This window comes from Balaenoptera physalus, assembly GCF_965194825.1.
Source record: "Balaenoptera physalus genome assembly, chromosome: 3".
Classification (NCBI taxonomy): Eukaryota; Metazoa; Chordata; class Mammalia; order Artiodactyla; family Balaenopteridae; genus Balaenoptera; species Balaenoptera physalus.
The window spans coordinates 50077827-50103748 of record NC_138890.1 but is presented as its reverse complement, the minus strand read 5'-3'; the positions used below and the strand labels follow the sequence as shown (position 1 = coordinate 50103748).

At 46.1% G+C, this 25922-nt stretch overlaps 1 protein-coding gene and 1 pseudogene across 2 annotated transcripts in view; one reads left to right on the top strand and one right to left on the bottom strand.

The window, feature by feature from the left end:
• The first annotated feature begins 4829 nt into the window (after window positions 1–4829).
• On the top strand, window positions 4830–21531 carry LOC309657795 (platelet-derived growth factor receptor-like protein; annotated as a pseudogene). The gene is made up of 7 exons (XR_014268308.1): window positions 4830–7079; window positions 8114–8260; window positions 9707–9879; window positions 10178–10291; window positions 17853–17992; window positions 19463–19512; window positions 19823–21531. The product of XR_014268308.1 is annotated as a platelet-derived growth factor receptor-like protein (transcript).
• Window positions 20080–25922, bottom strand: part of CCDC69 (coiled-coil domain containing 69) — a 35304-nt gene continuing 29461 nt past the window's right edge. The window contains exons 5-9 of the mRNA XM_082455684.1: window positions 25515–25588; window positions 24506–24607; window positions 23901–24020; window positions 22872–22969; window positions 20080–22175 (exon numbers count right to left, since the gene is read on the bottom strand). Of these exons, the coding sequence (XP_082311810.1) occupies window positions 21998–22175; window positions 22872–22969; window positions 23901–24020; window positions 24506–24607; window positions 25515–25588 (572 nt within the window). The 3' untranslated portion in view covers window positions 20080–21997. The remainder of the gene's footprint in view (window positions 22176–22871; window positions 22970–23900; window positions 24021–24505; window positions 24608–25514; window positions 25589–25922) is intronic.

Here is a 25922-nt window from a genome sequence, read left to right as displayed (position 1 = left end):
CAGCCACCCTGTAATCAGGGTTTGCTGTGGGCCCTGGCAGAATCCAGCCAGGACAGCCCCAGCTCTGAGAGCTACTCTTACCCAGCCCTTGATCAGATTTCAACTCCAGACCAAAGAGGATTCCAGATCCCAGAGGTACCTCCAGCTGGCTGCTTCGACAACAGCTTCTCAATTAGGGCAATCAGAGAACCAGGGGGCATTCCTGGCCCCTCTCTTATCCTGCCCACTGACTGGCTTGCTTCTGTTTCATGGAAGGCCCCTATCCATAGACATTTGGCTATTAGAGCATTAGCATTATATTTAGATTTAAAAAAAAATATACTGTGGTCTTGCAAAGATGTCCACATCCTCATACCCAGAACTTTATACGGCAGACAGGAGTTAAGGCCGTAGATGTAGTTAAGGTTGCCCATCAACTGACCTTAAAATAGGGAGAGTATGCTGGATTATTCATTCAGGTGGGCCCAATGGAATCACAAGCGTCCTTAATGTGGAAGAAATGAAACCATGGGTTAAATCCAGTTCACCTGCCTTCACTAATCCAGGTCACGTCCTCCAAGCAGCACGTAGCCTAAACAATGTTTGCCCGAGTTATTTTCCGGGAACTTGGAATCAGCTGTGTCTAGCTCAAGCTGGGCTGGTTTCGACTGGATAGGACCACTGACCCTTCAACTGGGCATGCGCAAGTGATCTTTTGCCCCCAGAGGGCGGAAAACTCCTCAGAACGTGCGGAACGTGTAGCCTAGTTACGCCTGCGCAGAAAAGCACTTATCGCACTTTTTTCCAATCACTTTTCCCCAGGCTTCCCACGCTCTCCCCGCTCCGCACGCCTCAGACCGCACTGCTTCTTTATCCTTTATTCAGTAAGTACTCTGAGCCCCTTGCCTTTGGGGATGTGGATTTGAGACTTGATCTTCCTGTTCTCAAACCCCGGCGTCTCAGCGTTTTGGCTGGCTGTTCGCTGAGATAACAAACCTGGTTCTGAAACAAAGGGACTCACATGAGAGAACCAGGGAGATGGCACCAGGAGGAAGACTTGGTGCAACGATGCTGGCTTTGAAGATAGAGAAAAGGGGGCCATAAGCCAAGGAATATGGGCAGCCTCTAGAAGCCAGAAAAGGCAAGTTAAAATCTTCCAAGAGCCGCTGCTGACGCCTTGATTTTAGCCCAGTGAGACCCATTTCAGGCTTCTGACCTTCAGAACTGTAAGATAATAAATTTGGGTCGTCCTAAGCCACAGAGTTTGTGGCAGTTTGTTACAGCAGCGATAGGAAATGAATAAGCTATTCATGATAACTGTTTATTGAACGTCTATCATAACCCAGGCACTGTGCTAAGTGTTTCACGCTTATCATTTAATACATATAATAGTTCTGCCAAGCAGGGGTTCTTGTTCCCATTTTCTAAATGAAGAAAAAGGGACTCAGGGAAATTATTGACCTGGCCAAGTTCACACAGCTAGTGTGTAACAGAGCAAAGCTTGAAAGCCCAGCACCACCGGCTCTAAAGGCCAGATTGCCGTCAGTTCGCCCAGGCTTATCCCCACTTCTCTGGAGTGGCTTAGAGAATACCTCCTTAGAGAATCTTTGTTTTCAGATGCCAGACCTCAGTGTTCTAGGCCACCTCTTCAGTATGTTGAGTCCAGCTGTTCTCTCGGAGGCTTAGTTTCTCAACTTGTAAAAAGGGGATAATAATGCTCGTTGGGCGCCCTTTTGGGGCTACAGCAAGGATTAAACCAGAATGTGAGTGGAAAAAGTCTCTGCTCTGTTAAGTGCTCTCCATGTAAGAACTTCAGAATAAACCTCCCCCAAACTACCAAAACTTGCCCCAAACCATTGCAACTTCCTTTCCCTCCAAGGCTGGGCATGGCTCCCAGGATATATCCCTGCCAGGGACACTAGGGAAACCTTTTACACTGTAGTGAAATTACAGAAAAAAGATGTATTGGTCTCTGTCCCCCGTTCCTGGCACGAGCTTCTAAAAACCCTTGGAATTTCCTAAGTGATAGGAGCGCTGGGAGCATCTTATAATGTTTGGGTTTTGACCCCGGTTCCTGACACAGAGCTCCGAAAGCTCTTGGAATTTCCCAAGTGACAGGAGTGTCTTTTGTTCTAATGAGGTGACTCCTGGGGGCTTCTGGATGAGGGCTGGTCACCATCAAGAGCAAGCCATGACTAGAAGCTTGGAACTTTCAGCTCTACCCCCGTCCTCTGGGAAGGGGAGAGGGGCTGGAGAGTGAGTTGATGGATCATGCCAACGTGAAGAAGTCTCCTCCATAAATATCCCCAAAGTATGGGGTTTGGAGAGCTTCTGGAGCTAATGGGCAAGTTCTGGGAGAGTGGGGCACCACAGGAGGGCATGGAAGCTGCAAGCCCCTTCCTACACACCTTGTCCTGTGTATCTCTTCCATCTGGATATTTATCTGTATCCTTCGTCACATCTTTTGTTTTTTATTTTATTATTATTTTTTAACTTTTATATTGGAGTACAGTTGATTTACAATGCTGTGTTAGTTTCAGATGTACAGCAAAGTGATTCAGTTATACATATACATTTATTCTTTTTCAGATTCTTTTCCCATTTAGGTTATTACAGAATACTGAGCACAGTTCCCTGGGCTACACAGTAGGTCCTTGTTGGTTATCTATTTTAATATTTATTTATTTGGCTGCGCTGGGTCTTAGTTGAGCAAGCGGGATCTTTAGTTGAGGCGTGCAGGATCTAGTTCCCTGACCAGGGATCAAACCTGGGCTCCCTGCATTGGGAGCATAGAGTCTTAACCACTGGACCACCAGGGAAGTCCCGGTTATCTATTTTAAATATAGCAATGTGTATATGTCAATCCCAAACTCCCAATTTATCCCCCGCTCCACCTTTCCCCTTTGGTAACCATAAGTTTGCTTTCTAAATCGGTGAGTCTGTTTTGTAAATAAGTTCATTTGTATCATTTTTTTTTTCTTTTTCTTTTTTTTCTTAAAGATTTTTTGGTTATTTAAATGTTCTTTTTTTTAAATTTTTTAATTTTTTAATTTTTTAATTAATTAATTAATTTATGGCTATGTTGGGTCTTCGTTTCTGTGCAAGGGCTTTCTCCAGTTGTGGCAAGCGGGGGCCACTCTTCATTGCGGTGCGCGGGCCTCCCACTATCACGGCCTCTCTTGTTGCAGAGCACAGGCTCCAGACGCGCAGGCTCAGCAATTGTGGCTCACAGGCCCAGTTGCTCTGCGGCATGTGGGATCTTCCCAGACCAGGGCTCGAACCTGTGTCCCCTGCATTGGCAGGCAGACTCTCAACCACTGCGCCACCAGGGAAGCCCCCATTTTTTTTTAAATTCCACATGTAAGTGATAGCATATGATATTTGTCTTTCTCTGTCTGACTTCACCTAGTATGGTAATCTCCAGGTCCATCCATGTTGCTGCAAATGGCATTATTTCATTATTTTTAATGGCTGAGTAATAGTCCATTGTATATATATACCACATCTTCTTTATCCACACCCCTGTCCATGGACATTTAGGTTGTTTCCATGTCTTGGCTATTGTAAATCGTGCTGCTATGAACATTGGGGGTATATGTATCTTTTTGGATTAGAGTTTTGTCTGGACATATGCCCAGGAGTGGCCTTCCTGGATCATATGGTAGCTCTGTTTTTAGTTATTTAACAAACCTCCATGCGGTTCTCCATAGTGGCTGTACCAATTTATATTCCCACCAACACTGTAGGAGGATTCCCATTTCTCCACACCCTCTCCAGCATTTGTTGTTTGTAGACTTTTTGATGATGGCCATTCTGACTGGTGTGAGGTGATATCTCATTGTAATTTTGATTTGCATTTCTCTAATAATTAGTGATGTTGAGCATCTTTTCATGTGCCTCTTGGCCATTTGTATGTCTTCTCTGGAGAAATGTCTATTTAGGTCTTGTGCCCATTTTTTGATTGGGTTGTTTTTTGATATTGAGCTGCCTGAGCTGTTTGTAAATTGTGGAGATTATTTCCTCTTCAGTCACATCATTTGCAAATATTTTCTCCCATTCTGTGGGCTGCCTTTTCATTTTGTTGATGGTTTCCTTTGCTGTGCAAAAGCTTTTAAGTCCCATTTGTTTGTTTTTGTTTTTATTTCCATTACTCTAGGAGATGGATCGAAAAAAGATATTCCTGTGATTTATGTCAAAGAGTGTTCTGCTTATCTTTTCCTCTAGGAGTTTTATAGTGTCCAGTCTTACATTTAGGTCTTTAATCCATTTTGAGTTTATTTTTGTGTATGGTGTTAGAGAATGTTCTTATTTCATTCTTCTAAATGTAGCTGTTCAGTTTTCCCAGCCCCATTTATTGAAGAGACTGCCTTTTCTCCATTGTATAGTCTTGCCTCCTTTGTTGTAGATTAATTGACCATAGGTGCATGGGTTTATTTCTGGGCTTTCTATCCTGTTCCATTGATCTATATTTCTGTTTTTGTGCCAGCACCATACTGTTGATTACTGTAGCTTTGTAGTATAGTCTAGTCAGGGATCATCATATCTTTTTTTTTTTTTTAACTTTGGGTTTATTTATTTATTTATTTATTTATTTATGGCTGTGTTGGGTCTTCGTTTCTGTGCGAGAGCTTTCTCTAGCTGTGGCAAGTGGGGGCCACTATTCATCGCGGTGCGTGGGCCTCTCATTATCGCGGCCTCTCTTGTTGCGGAGCGCAGGCTCAGTAATTGTGGCTCACGGGCCTAGTTGCTCCGCAGCATGTGGGATCCTCCCAGGCCAGGGCTCGAACCCGTGTCCCCTGCATTGGCAGGCAGATTCTCAACCACTGCGCCACCAGGGAAGCCCCCATATCTTTTTATAATAAGCTGGTAAACGTGTTTCCCTCAGTTCTGTAAACCATTCTAGCAAGTTAACAAACCCCTAGGAGGTGGTTTTGGGAGCCCTGATTTGCAGCTGGTTGGTCACAAGCATCGGTGACAGCCTGGGACTTGACTCTGGCATCTGAAGTAGGGGGGCAGGGGCAGTCTTGTGGGACTGAGCCCTTAACGTATGGGGGGGGGGGTCTGATGCTCTCTCCAGGTGGATATTGTCAGAATTGAGTTGAATTGTAGGACATGCAGTGGTGTCCCAGAATCGTTTAGGGTAAGGGTGGAAAAATCCACACATCTGGTGTCAGAAGTGTTGTGAGTGTGGTCGTAGTGTGAGAACAAAGGAGAAGCAAACAGGAGTGTAGTTTTTTCTTAACAATGGTGAAAACCAGAGGACTCAGGTTTGAAAGTGGTGGTTTGGATCCTTTATTTTGTTGTTTTGTTTCTGCCCATTGGGTGCCTGTGTGTTGGTGATGGTGGTTTGGGGCCATAAAAAAAGGACGATTGCTAAACTCCATTGGGACTTTTTACTATTACTGCTGCCCAGACACTGTACCAGAGTCGCCTTGCCCCGATTGGCCCCTGCCATCCGCACCAGTGATGGGGTTGCCCAAGGCTTTTGCAACATGGTGGTTTAAGAAGATGCATCTGATGTTGTGTTTAAGATAGTAGAACAGAGGCAAGAAGACTAGCTGAGAGGTACTGCAACAGTCTAGATGCGATCTGATCACAGCTTTGACTGTGTGGTGTTAACAGTGCGGATAGAGACAAAAGGATGAATTTGGTAACTGTTAGGAAGGAAAAGAGCCTCAGGACTTAGTATAAATTTACAACTTCCTCTGTATGAAGAGAGATTTGGGGGCTGGAGTGGCAGGCAGGCATGTGGAATGATTCCACTTCCTCTTCCACAGGGAAGATAATTAGATCAGTGGTAAAAGCTGGAGATAGTGGGTCCATATCTGAAAGGACTGTTGAGCAGCCAGAGCCACTCAGCGTCAAGATCACTGCTGGTGGAATTACCGTGGGCTCTGGAGTCAGGCTGAGCTAGGTCTGAGTTCTGGGTCTCCTACTTCCCCATATACCTTGGGAAAGTTAGCCTCCGTGACCCTCAAGTTCCTCATCTGTAAAATCAGAATAATGCTTTGCAGTCATTAAGAGGATGAAATGAGATGTATATAAAGGGCTAGTCCTTTTCCAGAAACATTGTAGGTCCATTAACGGTAGCTATTGGTATATTTAAATACCAAGCTCTCCATCATGAGTAATATCTAAGCGCAGGTTAAGCTGCCTCTTTTGGAGAATGCTCTAGAAGGTTTTGAAATACTGGTGGCAGCTTGGATACGAAAATGTGTAAGGTCCCTTGCATAGCCTACCAGCAGTTCTGCTTCTAAGGAATTCGTTCTAAGGAAGCAATCTGATTGAAGGTGCATGAACAAGATGATAATTGCAAAATTGTTTATTTGGGCTAAGAATGAAAAACCCAAATACCCAAAAATAAAGATACATCACTGTCATGAAATACCATTCAAGTTATTAAAAATGTTGGTGTGCGTGTGTTTGACACGGAATGGTAATCACATACTAACGGAAAATGCAGATTATTAATATATATTATATTCCATTTTAACAATATTTATTTAAAATATTTGCATTAAAAAGCCCTGGGAAAATATGCTTCAAATACTCATGGTGATTATCTCTGGATGGTAAGTTTTGGGGCAAATTTAATCCTTTTTCTTGGTTTGTCTGTATTTTATAATTTTTCTCTAAAGAGTGAGAATTACTTGTGTAATAGTAGTAAGTATAAAAAACAACAGAGCTCTGTGGTTCTGTCAACTGCTCGGGTGAGGAAAGGACAGAATGGTGGAGGCTGACCCCAGACTGACCCTTTCTTCCCTGCAGCTGAAATCCAAGAGTGTGGCAGAACTCCAAAGCCCAGAAAAGAGGAACCTCAACGCAGCCAGCCCTGGTGAGGTGAAGGCCCCAGGAGCTCCAGGTGATAGAACCCAAATCAGACCAGAGCCAGAAGTCCCTGCAGATGAAGACGCCTGTGGAGGCCGCAGCCCCAAGCCGCCCAGCTCCCTCCATCCTGACCCAGGTGTTAGGGAGGGGCCGATTCCAAAAGGTGGGGGACTCTGAGCCTGTGGGCTGGGGAGCCCCCGGAGATGCCAGCAGGAGGTGGTCTGCTGGAGGGCCCCTGTGAACCTGGAAGAGGAGGGTGAGGGATGCCTGAGGTATGGGATGGAAGAACTCCTGTGACAGCCTTAATGGATCCAGGGGTGGGTCAGACAATGTCAGGCAGTAGTTGTCAAGCACTTTGATAAGTCTTTATAGGGATTAAAATGGCCCAGAACCCACACTGGGCATCCCATTACAAGCAACTGTAGGCATTTAAAAGGCACAGTAAATGGGCTCACAGGACCCGTCAGCTGCCTAGTGGTTTTACAGAATGGGAGATAAAGCTGTCCACAGTCTTGGGATGTCAGTTGTGGAGGCAGCAAACAGTGCCTGTAGGGAAAAAGGTGGCAATGGTAAGGCCAAAAGACTGACCTATCTGTGCTGGAGGTCAGGCTGGAGACCACCCTTCTGTCAGGCGCTCCATCACAGGGAAGGCAGAAATAAAGGCAAAGTTGGTCCCACAGTGTTACCCACCTGAGTCCGGAAGAAAATCAGGCAAAGGTTGGGATATAAAACCGGGTTCAGAAAATTTGTCCTCCCTCAACTGAGTTTTTTTTTTTTTTGTTTTTTTTTTTTTTTTATGCTGCACCACACAGCATGCTGGATCTTAGTTTCCCGACCAAGGATCGAACCCATTCGCCCTACAGTGGGAGCTCGGAGTCTTAATCACTGGACTGCCAGGGAAGTCCCTCAACTGAGCCTCTTAAAATGAGAGTTCTGTGGACTCTGTGTCTTTTGGCAGGTGGAGGCATTCAGAGGGCATTTGCTGGCCTGAACAAAGGGACACAGGAACGGAGCCAAGAAGGGCAAAGAAGTTTGGGAGATTTCGTTTGCAATGTGTGGGCAACGTCAGTGCGGGGGAAGATGGACCAATTAAAGTTGCACTTGAGGCCAGTGGGATAGGAGAGCTGATCAAACTGTGGGTAGGGCCAATACAACTCCTGACAGCTCGATTGGGGAAGACTGGGTGGGTGGAGTGATAAAAATTGGGGAAGGGGACTGTCAGCCAAACAAACGCTGCCCACCAGGTGTTTCAAGTCATCCCCATCTCCTGCCCGCCCTGGCCCACTGCCCACCAACTGTCTTTCAGAATCAAGCCCTTCAGCCAGCACAGTCACTTGCAGCTGGTGGAATCTAAGGGCACAGAGATGGGGATACAGCTGGTGGGCTTGGCACTGCCAGGACAGCATGTGTGCAGACAGCAAGGACCTCCAGGGGAAGACCTTCATCTTCACAGGTGCCCTGGAGTCAGGGTCTCCAAGAAACTCAACTCAGAAAGCCCTTCAAACCTGTCTTCACTATTTCTCCTTAGACCCACCTATGAAATGAGAGGATTGCACTAGTGGATCTCTAAGGTCCTTCTTGTGACATTTTGGGATTCTATGGCTCGTTCCATGTAGAATGGAGGAGTCCGAGTCCAACTTTGTCCGACGGAGGAAAGAGATGACTCTTCTAGACTCAGCACTGTCTGTCTCTTACTCAGTTCCAACCCTAGCAGTAATGATAAGCTAATCTAGAGGGTCTTGATCATGACTATCAGCGTCACCTGGGAGCCTGTGAAAAACAGATTCTTAGGCCCCACTGCCATTAACTGTGGACAGAATCTAGAAGCCTAACAAGTCCTATGGGTGATTCCAATCTTCAGGAAGATTTGGGAACCAACAGCCAGTGTGTCCCAGCTATGGCTGCACATCAGGGTCACCTGGGGAGCTTTAAAACTGCTGATACCAAACCCCCGCCTCAAGCCAGGTCCTTGTGGACTTAGTCTGGGGCTGGGGCCCAGGAACCGGTTATCTTAAAGGCACCTCGGTGACTCTACTGTGCAGCCAGGTTAAGAACCTTTGCATTTGTCTAATTCTAGAGCTTCTTCACCCAATACAGAAGCCACTCAACAGATAGGGCTATTTAAACCTAAATGAACTAAGAGCTGAAAATTCAGTTAAGTTGCACTAGCTACATTCAAAGAGCCCTATAGCCACATGTGGCTAGTGGTTACAGCTTCAACAACACAGATACAAGTACAGAAAGTTCTATTGGTAGCACTGCTTTAGAAAGCTAGTCCCCAGTTAATTCCTACTCAGTGCACCATTATGCACCGAAGAATCTGACTTGAGATTGTGTTGCTAGAAGTACCGTGAAAGAGTTTGATGAGCGTTTGCCTCCCACAGGCCTGGTGCCTCATATCCAGTATCTCATTTGCTTGTTATCAGCTCTGCAAAATAGGCCAGAGTGGGATTATTGCTCCTACTTGATGAAAAAAAAACCAAACAAGAACCAAGGCTCGGAGGAAGAAAGTGATTCGCTTAAGATCCCACAGTTAGTGGGTGGCAAGATTAGGAATCAAACCAGAAACCTGGACTTCTAGTTCAGTATTTCCTGTGATATTTTTCACAAAGAAGGGCCCTTAGAGACTGAGTGGTCTGAACCCCTCATTGTACAAATGAAGACACTAAACATCAGAGAGGGAAAGAGACTGAAGACGCAAACTGATGACAAAACTGAAACTAGCAGACTGGTCTTTAGCCTTCAGTGCAGGACACCATATGAGATAGCCAAGCGCATGGAGAATGGGGATGGACAGGTAAGGTAGGATTTCAAGTCCCCACCACGACCTTATGCTTGTGGGTGGTGGTAGAGCATCAGGAAGCAACAAATCTGTCAAGCTCATTCTCTCTCCTTCCAGAACCAGAGGAACTCTTTGTCCTCACAGAAGATTATATGAGGTGGTGCAGCCGTAGAGCTATCAGCCAGTTCCAGTTCTCTGTCAGGTGACCAACGCCCTGGCCCAGGTGACACTGCATTGGGAGTTCCCCCCTAAGGAGTTCCCCGTGGATGAGACCGACGTCTCCTTTTCAAGTTTTATTTTTATTATTTTTTTATTGAAGTATAGTTGGTGTATAATATTATATAAGTTACAAGTGTACAATATAGTGATTTACAATTTTTAAATGTTATACTCCATTTATAGTTATTATAAAATATTGGCTATATTCTCTGTATTGTACAATATATCCATGTAGCTTATTTAGTACATGATAATTTGTATCTCTTAATCCCTTACCCCAGTATAGTAACCCCCGCTTCCCTCTCCCCACTGGTAACCACTAGTTTGTTCTCTGTATCTGTGAGGACAGACATCTCCTTTGTTGTGAAGAGGGCTTCACCATCCACTGGCCCTGAGCTTCCTTGGCTGGCTCTCTCTTCTGCTTGGCCAGCCTGGGTGGCACGAGGCGAATCTCTACCAAGTACGTGCTGATCTGCATCAACTGTGCATGAACTTAGGGCTCTGGGTGGGCAGGGAAGGGGGAGGTTATGGGGAGAGATGCCTCCTTTGGGCACCTCAGGTTGGGGTTCTATGGATTATGGAGCTCTAAACAACCAACCAGATTTAACAGTGCTCCACATATTCAACCACCTTGTCTGACAGCCAGTCAATCAGCTTAAGCTAGCTTGCATCAGGTCAGCCTGTCTATTCACCCACCCATTCTCAAACTGTTCCACTGATCCACCCTTCTTCCAATCAACCATTCCATTCATCCATCCTCCATTAATTCATTATACCCATTCACATGGCCTCTATCAATTCAACCATCTCAACCATTTATCCTCTTATCAATTTAACTATTCCTCCTATTCATTCAACTATTCTCCCATTCTGTAGGTAGTCTTTTCATTTTGTCAGTGGTTTCCTTTGCTGTGCAAAAGCTTTTAAGTTTAATTAGGTTCCACTTGTTTATTTTTTGCTTTTATTTCTTTTGTCTTAGGAGACTAATCCAAGAAAATTGCAATGATTTATGTCAAGGAGTGTTCTGCCTATGTTCCCTTCTAGGAGTTTTATGGTTTCAGGTCTTACGTTTAGGTCTTTAAAACATTTTGAGGGGTTTTTTGGGGTATATTTTTGTATATGGTTTGAGGGAATGTTCTAATCTCATTGTTTCACATGTGGCTTTCCAGTTTTCTCAGCACCGCTTCTTGGAGAGACTGTCTTTTCTCCACTGTATATTCTTGCCTCCTTTGTCATAGGTTAATTGACTGTAGATGTGTGGGTTTATTTCTGGGCTCTCTATTTTCCATTGATCTATGTGTCTCTTTTTGTGTCAAGATCATGCTGTTTGGCTACTGTAGCTTTGCAGTATAGTCTGGTGTCTGCAAGGGTTATACCTCCAGCTTTGTTCTTTTTTCTCAGGATTGCTTTGGCAATTCTGGGTCTTTTGTGGTTCCATATAAATTTTAGGATTCTTCTAGTTCTGTGAAAAATGTCCTGGGTAGTTCGGTATGGATTGCATTAAATCTGTAGATTGTTTTGGATAGTATGGCCATTTTAATAATATTAATTCTTCTAATCCAAGAGCATGGGGTATCTTTCCATTTCTTTGAATCATCAGTCTCCTTCATCAGTGTTTTATAGTTTGCAGAGTATAGGTTTCTCACCTCATTGGTTAAGTTTATTCCTAAGTATTAATTTTTTGATGTAATTTTAAATGGGATTTTTGTTTTTTACTTTCTCTGATATTCCATTACTAATGTATAAAAACACAACAGATTTCTGTATATTAATCTTTTATCTTGCTACCTTGGGTGAACTCATTTATTCTGATAGTTTTGGGGTGAAGACATAAGGGTTCTCTAGAGTATCATGTCATCAGCAAATAGTGACAGGTTAACCTCTTCCCTTCCAATTTGGATACATTTTATTTCTTTTTCTTGTCTGATTGCTGTGGCCAGGACTTCCAATACTATGTTGAAAAGAAGTGGTGAGAGTGGACATCCTTGTCTTGTTCCTGAATTTAGTGGGAAAGCTTTCAGCTTTTCACTGTTGAGTATTATGATGGCTGTTGTTTTGTTGTAAATGGCCTTTATTTGTTGAGATATGTTCCCTCTATGTCCACTTTGACAGTTTTTATCATGAGTGGTTGTTGAATTTTGTCGAATCCTTTTTCTGTGTCTATTGAGATCATGTGAGTTTTGTCTTTTGTTAACATTGTGTATCACACGGATTTTGCATATATTGAACAAACCATCCTTTTGTGATCAATCATGGTATATGATTCTTTATTGTTGAATTCAGTTTGGTAATATTTTGAGGATTTTTGCATTTATACTCAAAGATATTGGCCTGTAATTCTCCTTTTTGGTAGTCTCTTTGTCTGGTTTTGGTATCAGGGTAATTGTGGCCTTGTAGAATGACTTTGGGAGTGTTCCCTCCTCTTCAGTCTTTTGGAATAGTTTGAGAAGGATCAGTATAAGTTCTTCTTTATGTTTGGTAGAATTCCCCAGTGAAGCCATCTGGTCCTGGACTTTTGTTTGCTGGGAGTTTTTTAAATTACAGGTTCACTACTAATGATCAGTTTGTTCTTTTTTACTTGGCCATGCCACATGGCTTGCAGGATTAGTTCCCCTACAGTGGAAGCATGGAGTCTCAACCACTAGACCACCAGGGAATTCCTGATCAGTTTGTTCTAATTGTCTGTTTCTTTTTCTTTTTCTTTTAATATTTTATTTATGTATTTATTTGGTTGCACTGGGTCTTAGTTGCGGCACGTGGGTTCCTTTTTGTGGCATGCAAACTCTTAGTTCGGCATGCACATGGGATCTAGTTCCCTGACCAGGGATCGAACCTGGGCCCCCTGCATTGGGAGTGCAGAGTCTTAACCACTGCGTCACCAGGGAAGTGCCCCGTCTGTTTCTTCTTGACTCAAGTCCTGGCATGCCATTTGTTTCTAGAAATTGGTACATTTCTTCTAGGTTGTCCAATTTGTTGGTGTATAATATTCATAGTGTTTCCTTAATGATTTTTTGTATCTCTATGGTATCAGTTGTTATTTCTCCTCTTTCATTTCTTATTTTATTTGAGTCCCCTCTTTTCTTGGTGAGCCTGGCTAAAGATTTGTCAATTTTGTTTATCTTTTCAAAAAAAACCAGTTCTTGTTTTCCTTTCTATTGTTTTTTTTTTTTGATCTCTGTTTCATTTCCTCTCTGATCTTTTAGTTCTTTCTTTCTACTGACTTTGGGCTTTGTTTGTTCTTTTTATTATTCTTTTAAGTTGTAGGTTAGGTTGTTTGAGATTTTTCTTGTTTCTTAAGGAAGGCATGTATCACTATGAACTTCCCTCTTAGAACTGCTTTTGCTGTATCCCATAGATACTGGAAAGTAGTGTTTTCATTTTCGTTTGCCTTGAGGTATTTTCTGATTTCTTTTTTGCTTTCATTGCTGACATGCTGGCTTTTTTTTAGGAGCATATTGTTTAGTCCTCACATGTTTTTCCATTTCTCTTTCTGTAGTTGACTTCTAGCTTCATATTGTTGTGGTCAGAAAAGATGCTTGATATAATTTCTAGCCTCTTAAATTTGTTGAGGCTTGTTTGTGACCTAGTATGTGATCTATCCTGGAGAACATTCCATGCACACTTGAAAAGAATGTATATTATGCTTTTTTTCTATGTAGTGTCCTGTGGATATCAATTAAGTCCACCTGCTCTATTGTGTCTCTTAGGATCTCTGCCTTATTGATTTTTTCTGTCTGGATGATCTGTCTATTGATGTCAGTGAGGTGTTATAGTCTCTATTATTGTATTATTGTCAGTTTGTCCCCTTTTGTCTGTTAGTGTTTGCTTTATATATTTAGGTGTGCCTATTTTGGGTATGTATGTTAACGAGTATAATATCCTCTTCTTGTATTGCTCCTTTTATCATTATATAGTGCCCTTTGTCTTTTGTTATAGTCTTTGTTTTAAAGCCTATTTTGTCTAAGTATTGCTACCCCTGCTTTCTTGTCATTTCTATTTGCATGAAATAGCCTTTTCTATCCCCTTGCTTTTAGTCTGTGCTTCTTTGACCCTGAAGTGAGTCTCTTGTAGGCAGCATATTAAAAGGTCTTGTTTTTATCCAATCAGCCACCCTATGTGTTTTGATTGGAACATGTAGTCCATCGACATTTTTTCATACATATTTATTTTAATTTTTTTTGGAGTATAGTTGATTTACAATGTTGTGTTACTTTCAGGTGCATGGCAAAGTGAATCACATATATATATATATAATATATATATATATATATATATATATATATATATATATATATATATATATATATATATATATATATATATCTCCACTCTTTTTTTTTAGATTCTTTTCCCATATAGGCCATTACAGAGCATTGAGTAGATTTCCCTGTGCTATATAGCACGTTCTTATTAGTTATCTATTTTACATATAGTACTGTGTATATGTCGATCCCAATCTCCCAATTTATCCCTCCCCCACCATCCCTGGTAACCATAAGTTTGTTTTCAACATCCATGACTTGACTTCTGTTTTGTAAATAAGTTCATTTGTACCCATTTTTTTAGATTCCACATACAAGGGATATCATATTTGTCTTTGTCTGACTTACTTCACTCAGTATGACAATCTCTAGGTCCATCCATGTTGCTGAAAATGGAATTATTTTGTTCTTTTTTATGGCTGAGTAATATTCCATTGTATATATGTATCACATCTTCTTTATTCAGTCCTCTGCTGATGGACATTTAGTTTGCTTCCATGTCCTGGCTGTTGTAAAAGTGCTGCAATGAACATTGGAGTGCATGTATCTTCATGAACTTTGTTTTTTTCTGGGTATATGCCCAGGAGTGGGATTGCTTTGTCCCATGGTAGTTCTATTTTTAGTTTTTAAGGAACTTCCATACTATTCTCCATAGTGGCTGTACCAATCCACTGACATTTAAAGTAATTATTGATAGGTATGTGCTTATTACCACTTTATTCCTTGTTTTCCAGTTGTTTTTTTAGTTCTTTGTTCATTTCTTCTTTTTGTTTCTCCCATTGTGGTTTGTTTGTTTGTTTATTTATTTAGGCCAAACCACATGGTTTGTGGGATCTTAGTTTCCCTTGGCAGTGAAAGCACAGAGTTCTAACCACTGGACCACCAGGGAATTCCCTCATTGTGGTTTAATTTTCTTTTGTAGTATGCTTGAGTTCCTTTCCTCTTGGTTTGTGTATCTATTATAGGTTTTTGATTTGTGGTTACCATGATCTAGTTTAAATTGATAATCATTTAAGTTCAAACACATTCAAAAAGATCTATATTTTTACTACCCCTCCCCACATTTTGCTCTTGATGTCATATTTTACATCTTAATCCTTAACTATTTACTGTTTATTTTAGTTGTCGTTGCTTAAAAATTTTTTTTGATCTAAGTACTGGCTTATTTAAGTGATCTTCAATCTTTATATTTGCTTTTCTTATTGGGATTTTCCCTTTCCTGCAGAGTCTTACTACTTTTCCATTTAGTGAAGACCCTTCAACATTTCTTTTAGGGTAGGTTTAGTATTGATTAATTCTTTTAGTTTTTGCTTGTCTGAGAAATTCTTAGTTTCTCCTTCTATCCTAAATGATAATCTTATTGGGTAGAGTATCCTAGGTTGCAGGGTTTTCCCTTTTAGGACTTTGAATATGTCATGCCACTCCCTTCTGGCTTGCAAAGTTTCTGCAGAGAAAGCAGCTGATAGCCTTATGGAGTTCCTTTTTATATGACTCTTTGTTTTAAACTCTTGCTGCCGTTAGAATTCTCTTTAACTTTTGCTGTTTTGATTATGATATGTTTTGGTGTGGGTCTGTTTGATTTCATCTTGTTTGGGACTCTCTGTTCTTTCTATACCTGGATATCTGTTTTTTTAGGCTTGGGAAGTTTTCAGGCATAATTTCTTCAAATATATTTTTGATCCCCTTCTCTCCCTTCTTCTTCTCTGGAACCCCTGTAATGTGGATGTTAGCACATTTTATATTATCCCGTAGATCTTGCGTATTTCTTCCTTCCTTGCTCCCTCCCTCCCTCCCTTCCTTCCTTCCTTCCTTTCTCTTTCTTTCTCTTTCTTTCTCTCTCCCTCCCCCCTCCCTTTCTCTCTTTCTCTTTTTCCTCCTTCCTTCCTTCCTTTCTTTCTCTCTCTTTCTTTCTTTCTTTCTCTCTCTCTTTCTTTCTTTCTTTCTTCCTCTTTCTTCCTTCCTTCCTTCCTTCCTTCCTTCCTTCCTTCCTTCCTTCCTTCCTTCCTTCCTTTCTTTCTTTCTTTCTTTCTTTCTTTCTTTCTTTCTTTCTTTCTTTCTTTCTTTCTTTCTTCTCACTTATCTTTCTGCCTGCTGTTCTGATTAGATGATTTGCATTATTCTGTCTTCCAGATCACTTAGGTGTTCTGTGTCATTTAGTCTGCTATTCATTGCTTTTAGATTGCTTTTAATCTCAGAGACTGAATTACCTATTTTTGATTGGGTCTTTATAGTTTCTAGTTCCTTATTAAAATGATCTGTGCTTAGATCAATTCTCTTAACTCAGTTCGCATTTTTATTACCAACTTTTTGAACTCATTGTCTGGTAGGCTGATTTATCTGTTTCATTATTTTTTCAAGGGTTTTCTCTTGCTCTTTAAATTGGGAGTATTTCCTCTGCCTTTTCATTTTATTTAACTTTCTCTCTCTATGAATTTAGGCAAAACAATTACTTATCGTGGTCTCGAAGTGGTGTTTTTATGTGGGAGCATCCCTGTGTAGACTGTGTGTGCCAGTGTCTTCAGTGTGAGGGCTGGATTTGATGTGGACACCAGTCACATCTTTCCTCAGGGTGTGGTAACCACTATCACCTTGAGAAGGGGTGTGATTGGTATTGGAGAAGTCAGAGCCTGCACAGGGTGTGAGGCGGGACTCACTGTCTGCTCAGTGGTGGTCTTAGGCCTGTTGGGTGGGGCCCGCTCCCAAGTTGATGGAGTAGATGACTTGAGGGTCAGGCTCAAGCTGGCTCTGTTGCCTTTTAAGTGTGTTTTCCTCCTCCCTGCACTGGGGCCTTTGCCCCAAAGGAGGGTGACGCTGAAACAAGTGGGGCTCCCGTGCTTACAGGGGTCTGATGCACTGCCTGTGTAGGTGGCTGCTGCTGCGTTCAGACGCAGCCCATGGTCGCGTCGCTCCCTGTTGTGTTCGTCTGTCCCGGATCTAGTGCAGGGCTGTGGTATGGGGTGGGTGGAGCTGGAGCGTTCACTAGGCTGCTACTGGGGATGGTGGCCTTGTGGTGGCGGGAACTGAAGTGGCTGCACAGCCCACAGTCTGGGCTGCTTCTGTGGTGCTGTTTAAGTAAGCACCAGCAATGGCCACTGCTGCCCCACCTGGACCACACCCCAGGCCCCCAGGGCACCTCTGCATCCCTAGATAGTCTTTTCCCAGGTCCGGGCTTTCCTAGATCCAGTGCCAGGCCGTGGTGTGGAGTGAGTGGGGCCGGGGTGTTCGCTCAGCTCAGGTTGGGGATTGCGGCGAGGCGGTTGCTGCTAGGGCAGACCCCTCCACCCTGTCTGCTGGCAGGCTGGTAGCCCTGTACTCCTCACGAGTGGAGTCCTGGCTTTGCCAGCATTTCTGTCTGTCCCATTGGTTCTCCAAGCAGCCAAGAGGACTTGTCTCCTCCATGTAGGACCCCAGGACTGGGACACCCAGTATGTGGCTCAACCTACTCACTCCCCAGGGCGAGTATCCACCCATCTGATCTACCTCTTAGTCCCCTCCCAGGCTCACAGGTGCTGACCCAATGCTTTTCGTCCCATCCTACCCGATTCTGCAGGAATCTTTTCGTAGCCTTGGTTACACAGGAACTCTTCCAGTTTCCAGTTAGTATTCTGAGAGACTTGTTGTAGACGTAGATGTATTTTTGATGTGTTTGTGGGAGGGAGGTGAGCTCCATGTCCTCTTGCTCAGCCATCTTGTTCGGGCTCTGACCCAGACCCTTATTCCAACCATTCTAACAATAATTCAACATATGTGTCCCCATTTCTCTCCCCTTCTCTCCATGGCAGACCCTTCTTTCTCCCCCGAACCCACTGTCCAAGCTTCAGCAACATTGGTACGACTGGGAGAGAACTTCAGTGTGATCTGCACAGTTCTGAGTGAGCCAGAGGTGGCTGTGGACTTGAGTTGGGAATATCCAGGGCAGAAGGTAAGAGGAGGCAGTGTGTATGTAGTGGTGGTGTATCAGGGCAGGGGCGTGGGAGTGAAGGCTTGGGATGAGGGCCAGGAGCCAGAGGGGAGACAGGGCTTGACTGGGAATCTGAGCAACCTGCATTCTAGTCCCAACTCTGACACTGCTTCTCTGAGTGACCTTGGGGAAGTCACTTCCCTTTCTGGGCCTCAGTTTCCTCATTTGTCAAGTAATTATCAGCTAATTGTATAAAAATATATAATTTGTTTTAATTTGTCCAACAATTATTGAGCACCCACCATGGAGCAGACACTGAACTAGGTGCTGGGACTACAATGGCGAATTAAAGAGAAAGATGGCTCCCCCCTCTTTGCAAGCTTACAGTCTAAATGGGGAGGAAGAAGTGGGAGATGAACAAACACGATCATCTACACAATACTAAGTGCTCCATTGAGGATACAATAAGGCAATGTGAGAGGGTCTACTGAGATAGTGGTCAGGGAGGCTTCTGAGGTGACACTCAAGCTGAGACCAAAGTGGCCCAAATCCCATGAAAATGGGTCTTGAACAAATGCTCACGCCCTGTGGCTGGGTGTGTATGTGACAGGAAATGGACCAAATGCATTAGTAACTGTTTCCTGACCATCCCATGTGGGCCCAGACCTTCCCCAGGTGGTGGTGGTGTTCTTTTCTCTCAAAGAACTTAACCCATAACCTCAAACATCTAAAGAAGAATTGTGCTAAGCAGTAGGCTACCAGCCGTGTGGACTTCAGGAATTCTTAAAAGAGCTTCCTGGAGGGACTGGAATTTGAGGTGCAAAGACTTGAAGGTGAGCCCCCAAGAGGCCTTAGGAAGTAGAGAGAGAGTGAGGTATCATTCTCCCACTTGTCAAAAGTGGAAACTTGAGACCCAACAAAGGGAAAAGAACACCCCGATGGCTGGGAGACACTGGCTTTGCTAGGCCAGCGTTTCCACAGACATGTTCCTTGGAATGGCAGAAAACCAAAAAAATCATACCACCCCCTCCTCCAAAAAAAAGCGTCCTTAGGAAAACACTGCCTCTTAAAAGCATTTGCCTTGGAGATTTAAAACATACAGGGACACGTGTTAGACTCAGTGGTCTGACTCTCCTCAGTTTTACTTTGCTTGACTATTTACCAAACAATTTTGCCCACCTCTGCAGAGGGAACACCCCTTAACATCCCCACAGAAGCAGAGTGCAATAAAACCCACACCGGAAAGTGCCAAGTTACCTCCTGCTTCTCCTTGAGTCGGGGAGGAGATCCCAGCTTCCCTCCAGGGACTTGAACAGCTTATTTTTCCACAGAGAACCTGGCCTTTCAGGTGCTCTAATACTGAGGTGTGACCTTGGCCAAGTTGCTCCTCCTTTCCCTGAAGGGGTACATTGTGCCTCTTACCTGCCCACTGTGCCCCAGTCAGAGATGGCACCTGGGGCAGCTGATGGACAGGTTTTTTTGTCCCTGCAGCTGGGTCCACCCCCCGATGTCAGTGAGCAGGCCCATGGCGATGTGGACAGGTACGCCAGGAAAGCCAGGTAGGATGCGGGGAACACCCTATATGTGGAAGAGACCTGGGCCGGGGACGCTGGCATTGACACCTGCCCGGCCATGAACCTTCAGGGCCCAGGGACAGCTACCACCCGTGTCCTTGTGTTCCCACGCTCCCTGGCATCCAGGTGTAGAGCAATAGGTAGAAGCAGGGGTAGGTAATCGTATGAACCTTGGTGGTTTTGATGCCAAGGAGGTGCCCCTTGCAGAGCAGAAAGAACCTTCACGTTCACCCCCTACACTCTGCCAGCCCATCACTGCTTTCACCTCTTGTTTCAGCCTCACGGCCTCACTCCAAGCCTCGCCCTATTCTGACAGCCAGCCTTTGAGCCAGCCTTTACGCCAAGCCCAGGCCCCATACCAAGCCTGGGCAAAGCCAGGGCCCGTGGGGCCCCAGTACCTGAGGAGGAGCCCAGAACTGCTGGTGAGTCCCCCCAGGCCCCAGGACTTACTTCTCAAGGATCCCTGCCCCTAGCCAGAGGCCTTGAGTAAGGACCCACCTCCGCCCTCTCCCAGAAAAACAGAGGCCAAATCAATGCAGTATCGCGTGTTTTTTACTTTCCATAGCTTGCCTGCCCCAGGGTGAGGGTAGGTAGGACCACAGTTCACCTCCTCACAACCACCACGGGCTACATGAGGGAAACCCCACTTCCCACAACCTGCCCCTTCTCCAGCCCTCAACTCTCTCAATTAGAACGATGTTTTCTAAAGTGCATTCTGCAGCCTGAAGTGTTCAGGTTGGGGGAGAAACTTGGTCAAAGATGTTTAGGAGATGCTGGACACTTTGCTTCCTCCTTGGGAGTTTGCAGTGCATGTTAGCATATTAAAGGCTCTGAGAAATCCTGCAGTTTGCAGAGCTGTTTAACTGGAGTGAACCTAGAGTTTCCCAAATTACTTGGCTACCCATTCTTTTCTTGGTTGTGACCATTAACGTCCAATGAACTAGCCTATCCTAGTCAGGCTTTGGGAAAAGTTACAGGAAGGAGTATGTGTGTGATTCACTCCAGAGCTGTCCCCAAGGCTCCTGGATAACCTGTTTGCCCAGGGCTGGAGAAACAGAGTCACATCCGAACCCCTAGAACTAGAAATGGCTGAAGCCCAGATCTGGGGCAATGAAGAAGGCAGTCTGGGATGATGGAGGAAACCTCAGTTCCTGTGAGTTGACTTTTCCTACGTGATGGTCCGGGGGGCTGGGGGACCCCAGGCAAGGCCCATTGGCTCCTGTGATCTCAGTTTGCTCTCTGCTAAAGCTGGGTAAGAGCCTGCTTTGAGGATCTTTTGCAGATCAAGGAGGGCGGTGTGTATGAAAGCATTTAATTAAAATGCTTATACGGGGCGGGATTGTTACTGTTTCCAGAAGACCAACACTTCCTGAGAAAAATCTTGAATCCACAGACAGTCAAGACTGGACAGGCCTGCCAGGGTTAGTTATTCGAGCCACCCCTTTGCACTAACGGGGAGGCTGAGGGCCAGGATCCGTGGGCCTGGGGTCAGGGTTGGTAGAAGGAATTAAGTGGAGAGCAGGAATGAAAGAGAGGACTGGGTGGGGGGCAGTCAGAGCAAGGAGGAGAAAGACCAAGTCTCAGACATGACCTCCCAGAGCCTGGGGAGGAAGAAAAAGTACGATAAGGTGAAACCTGGATGCCAGATGAGACCCTAGTCCTGGCTCTGCGGGTCCCACTCCCCACCTTGGTTTCCTCATCAGTATAGGAATGAGGTTCCAGCTTGGCTGTCGAGGGTACTTAGATCCACTAGGTGGCCCCCGTGTCCCGATGGCACTGAGGCTGAGGGACCGGGAGTGCCGGGCAGTGAGCCTTGCCCGGTCCAGGAGGAGCAGCTCTGCCGGTAACCCCTAGACTGACCGGACTCTGGGCCTGGGACCGGTGCCATGCCCGATCCAGTGCCCCCCTCCCAGCCACTCACCCTCCCCAGTTTGATTCACAGCATGTGGCCCCTGTCCTCCCCTGCCCCCCAGCCCCTAGTCTAAACTTCAGACAAGCCTAGAGTGGGACACTAGGGCCGTCTGTTCAGTTCCCCCAACTGTTTCAGAGGCTGAGAAAGGGCCGGGCTGGGAGTGGGGCTTGGGGGGTGGCTGCGGGAAGTGAGCTAGCTTCAAAGCTGACAAGTTACGACCGGGGGTTGTCCCCTCTTGGTCAGATGACCAATGTGGCATGGCTGCCCCTGGGGAAAGCCTCAGAACTCCCCGATCTGAACAGACAGAAGGGGAGGGAGGAAAGGGCTCCTCTTGCTTGTCCCCCGCGCCAACTTGAGGGGCCTCCGAAGCCCCGTGGGTGAGTCTACGTGGCCCAAGCCCCCAGGGCTGACCGGGCACACATCCTGGCTCCCCATCTCACTCCCACCCTGGTCCCCTCCTAGGGACAAGAGGCCCCTGCTGTTTTCTCTGCCAAGTCCTCGAGAGAGAGCTGTGACCACAGCATCCCGGCGGTCCAGGCCCTATGTGGCGAGGAAGGAGACCTCAGTGGGGGTGAGAGAGGCCAGCGGGAAGGCGGGGGAGGCGTCGGCCCCGAGGACCCGGTACAGCAGCTCCTCCTTCTCCTGCTGGAGCTGCCGGCGTAACTGCGACTCCTTCTCCAGGGCCTCTCGGGCGAGAAGCAGGTCCTCAGAGAGCTGCCTGTGGACACAGACAGAGCCCGGGGTTGCCGGCGGGGAACCGCCCCTCGGGGTCTCCATCAACCGCAGCGACCAGCCCACTTCTCCAGGAAGCCTGCCCCGGGGGCCCACCGCCCCGTCTGCCTGTCCGGAAAAGGCAACTCCAGCTGTTGACCAAGGAGCGTGGCCCTCACAGGCAGACAGCTCTGGGTTCAGATCTGCTCCACCACTGAGACGCGTAACTCTGGACAAGGTATTCACTCTTGGTGAATTTGTAAAATGGGAATGATAACAGGACTGGCTCTTAGAGTAATTACGAGGATTAGGTGAGATAATGTGTAGTCAGCAAATTACATCTGACACATGATCTTAGTTCTCATTTACTGATCCCTTACAACTGATTCATTCATTCATTTGGCCTCTTGAACCCTAAGCTTCCTGTTCCTCCTTCCTGGATTGGGCTTTCCCATGGAGCCCACTTAGCCAGGATGGAGACAAACAGATATTAATCAGCCCTGTGACTTCTGTTTCCAGGCAGAGCCGGTCCCTTGGGATTTCCCTTTGCTGACCCCCCAAGCAAAGAGGAGCCGCATTCCCCAGACAGGCCTGGGGCATGGGGCGCACGTCAATCCATTCCCAGGGCCTCTTGGAGACTCTCCCAACTGGAAGTTCACAAAAAAAGCGGTGGGGATGGGAGGAGGTGGGTGGGAGCAGCTACCTGGACACAGCCACCTGGTTGCGGCCTCGGGCGTGGAGGTCCTCGTTCTCCTGCTGCAGGGTGGTGATCTTCTCCTCCAACAGCAGGTTTTTTTCTTTCTGTGACAGATAAGAGCGAGCTCAGAAAGCCACCAACCTCACTCGACACAATGTGTGCTGTCACCTCCCTCTTATCTGTGGTCACTGAAAACACTGATTAACTTGAGACCAAATGTCACATTTCGTGAAGCAATAAGATTACTTGGAACAATACAGCTTGGAACACTACAGCTAAGGCGTGAACACAGGACTGCCAACTTTTCACTTTGCCAGATGAGTATTAGAAAAAGAAGAGAGCCACTACTATTTAAAATCTCCATCAGTTCACAAGAGAAAGAGTATTTTGGTTCTCCAAAAGTCAGAAGTATCTAATGTACAAAAATGTAAGTGTATCTGTTATGCTATTCCACAGAAATGGTTGAAAAAAATTTATAGGGAAGCTCTGAGATGGTCCGATTTAAAATTTAGGTTGTGCGCCACACAAGAGGACAGGGAACTTCTTCCAGGACAACGTAACATAATCCATTTGGATTCAACCCTAGGTGGGAACCTAGGCCTCCCCTGCCCCCCTAGAAGACCTCCCTTCTCCTGGAGACAAAGCCACCTGTGTCCCCAGTGCCCACCACTGCCCAGGCCTGTCTTTGCTGACTCTGGCTTTCCATATCTGTCTGACTTTTTTTTTTTTTCAGCCTTGACTTCTTCCTCAGCCCCTCCTGATTATCCAGGCTACCTGCCCAGTGTCACCCAAGTGACAGCAACATGAGCAGTCAAGAAAAGTATAGGACCCGGATGACAAGGAGGCACTGTTGGACCCAGACCAGCCTCAGCGGCTCAAGGGCCAGCACAGGTGGCAGGTCACAGCTGGTATGGACCAGGCTGGGCCCTCCTCAAAGTACCTTCCCTGGGCACACTTGACAGAGGAAATGCCCAGAAAGCAGAAGCATGAGCTGCCCCCACTACCATCCCCCACCAGCCGCTGCCAGCCACGGACCACTGTCTCCATGAGGATCAGCCGCTTGTCTAGCTCGTGGATTCGCTCGTTCTTCATCTCGATGACAAAGTGTAAGCTCTCCAGCTCCTGCTCCCAGAACTGGCTGGGGCTCCCGTACTCCTAGACAGGAACACAGAGTGATCTCAGCAGACCATCCGGCAGAGGGGGCAGCAGGGCACAGGCTACCTCCCTCCTACCCACTCTGCCCCCAACTCTGACTTTCACAAGTCACCTCCCTCTCTTGGCCCATGGAAAGTGCTTAATGTGCTTTATCTTACTCTATTCAGTAGTGCATGTTGTGCTCACACCATCACAGATGAGGAAACCGTGGTTCACAGAGGTCAAGTCGCTTGTGCTAAGTGGCAGGTTTGCTCTTTGCACCTAGTTCTGAGTCCAGAGCTTGAGCACTTGACCATCCCATATGCCTCTCTCTGAACTTTACCTTCCCCCTCAGTGACATGGGGACACTGTTTCTTCCAGACCCTTGTGGAGGTAAGAGTGTCAGGTCTGAGCTCTGTCCTTGAAGAGGGACTGGGCTTTCCTGTTGCCCAGACCTGGACCTCCCTGGAGATTGAAGGAGAAGCTGCGGGTGAACTGCTGCCTACCTGGATGTGCTTCTTGTAGTCTTGGCTCAGGATGGACTCCTCTACCCTCTTCATCTTCGCCTGGAAGGCCTCAAGCTGTGCGGTCAGTCTGTCAGTGGTCTCCTGGAGAAGGGCGTGGGATGGAGATGATGAAACCCTGGCCCATAAGTCTGGCGATGGACTTCTCCACCCCACAGGGAGGGGTCAGTATTGGGTTCTTCAGTCTGCTGTTGCTCTACCCAACAATGCAGGCTCTAGCTACTTCAACCACTGCTCGAAACACACAGCCCCACCTCTCCATACCCTTGGGGACGATGTCAGGGTATTCAAGGCCGGTGGTAGTCTGGCATTCAAAATACATGCAAACCAGGCTCAGTGTCCTTGCCCTTTCTCTTCTCTCACTGCTCCCTCTACACGCCTTCTCCTGCAGCCAACATCACATCACTCTTCCAGCTGCCAGGTGCATTCCTGTCTCCATACTGCTCCCCTGCCAGGGATTTCTTCCACCCGAACCTTGCCCATTGCCTTTAGGATAGTGCACCCCCTTACTATGGCTCACAGACTCCCACCGTTTGGTCCTTGCCTCCCTCTCTGGCCTCAGCTATCTCCCACTTATACTCTATACCCAGTCATCTTGGACTTGTTTCAGTTCCACAGGTACTCTATATTTTTTCCCTTTCCTCCATGCCTTTAAACACTTTTTTTTTTTCCCTACCTAAGGCACTCTTCCTACCCTTCTTCATCTGAAAATTTCTAACCCACCCTCAGATTCCAGCTTAGATCTCACTCCCTCTAGGAAACCCCTGACCAGCCAGATTGGGTCGGACACCTCCTTTCCTGCTTCCACAGGTCCCTGTGCATCCACCCATCGCTCTAATCACACTGTGGCACCAGGCCCACGAAGTCTCCAAGATGCTCCCAACGGTCCTTGAAAAACAGGCCAACCCTTATCTCAGACCAAGTCCTCCTGAGCTAATATAATAGTGTGGTGGCCACATCACAGAGACTGACATGGCCCAACCCGTCTCACCTGCAGGGCCGCCTTGGCCTCCTGGAAGGAGTGGGTAAGGGCTTCTTTATCCTGCTCATGGGAGGCCTGGAGGACTGGAGGGAAAGGAGACCACTGTGAGCTCAGATCCCTGACACTTCACCCTAAAGCTGTCCGGCAGGCCCCATGAGCTTCAGAGAGCCCAGGTGGCCCCCTGGGATCATGGGGGCCAGGAGTCTGAGAAAGCTTTTATTCCTCATGCTATCTCATGGGCTTGGGGCTGTACCAGAACTATAGTAGATATTTAATAGAAGCTCATGGAAGGGGAAACAAATGAGATTCTGGGAAGAATTGTGAACCCTACCAGATTGTGGGTGCCACCCACACCTGGCTGAGGGGAAGATCCAAAGATCTGCGGCAGGCTGTTAATCTCAGGCCACAGCATGCTGT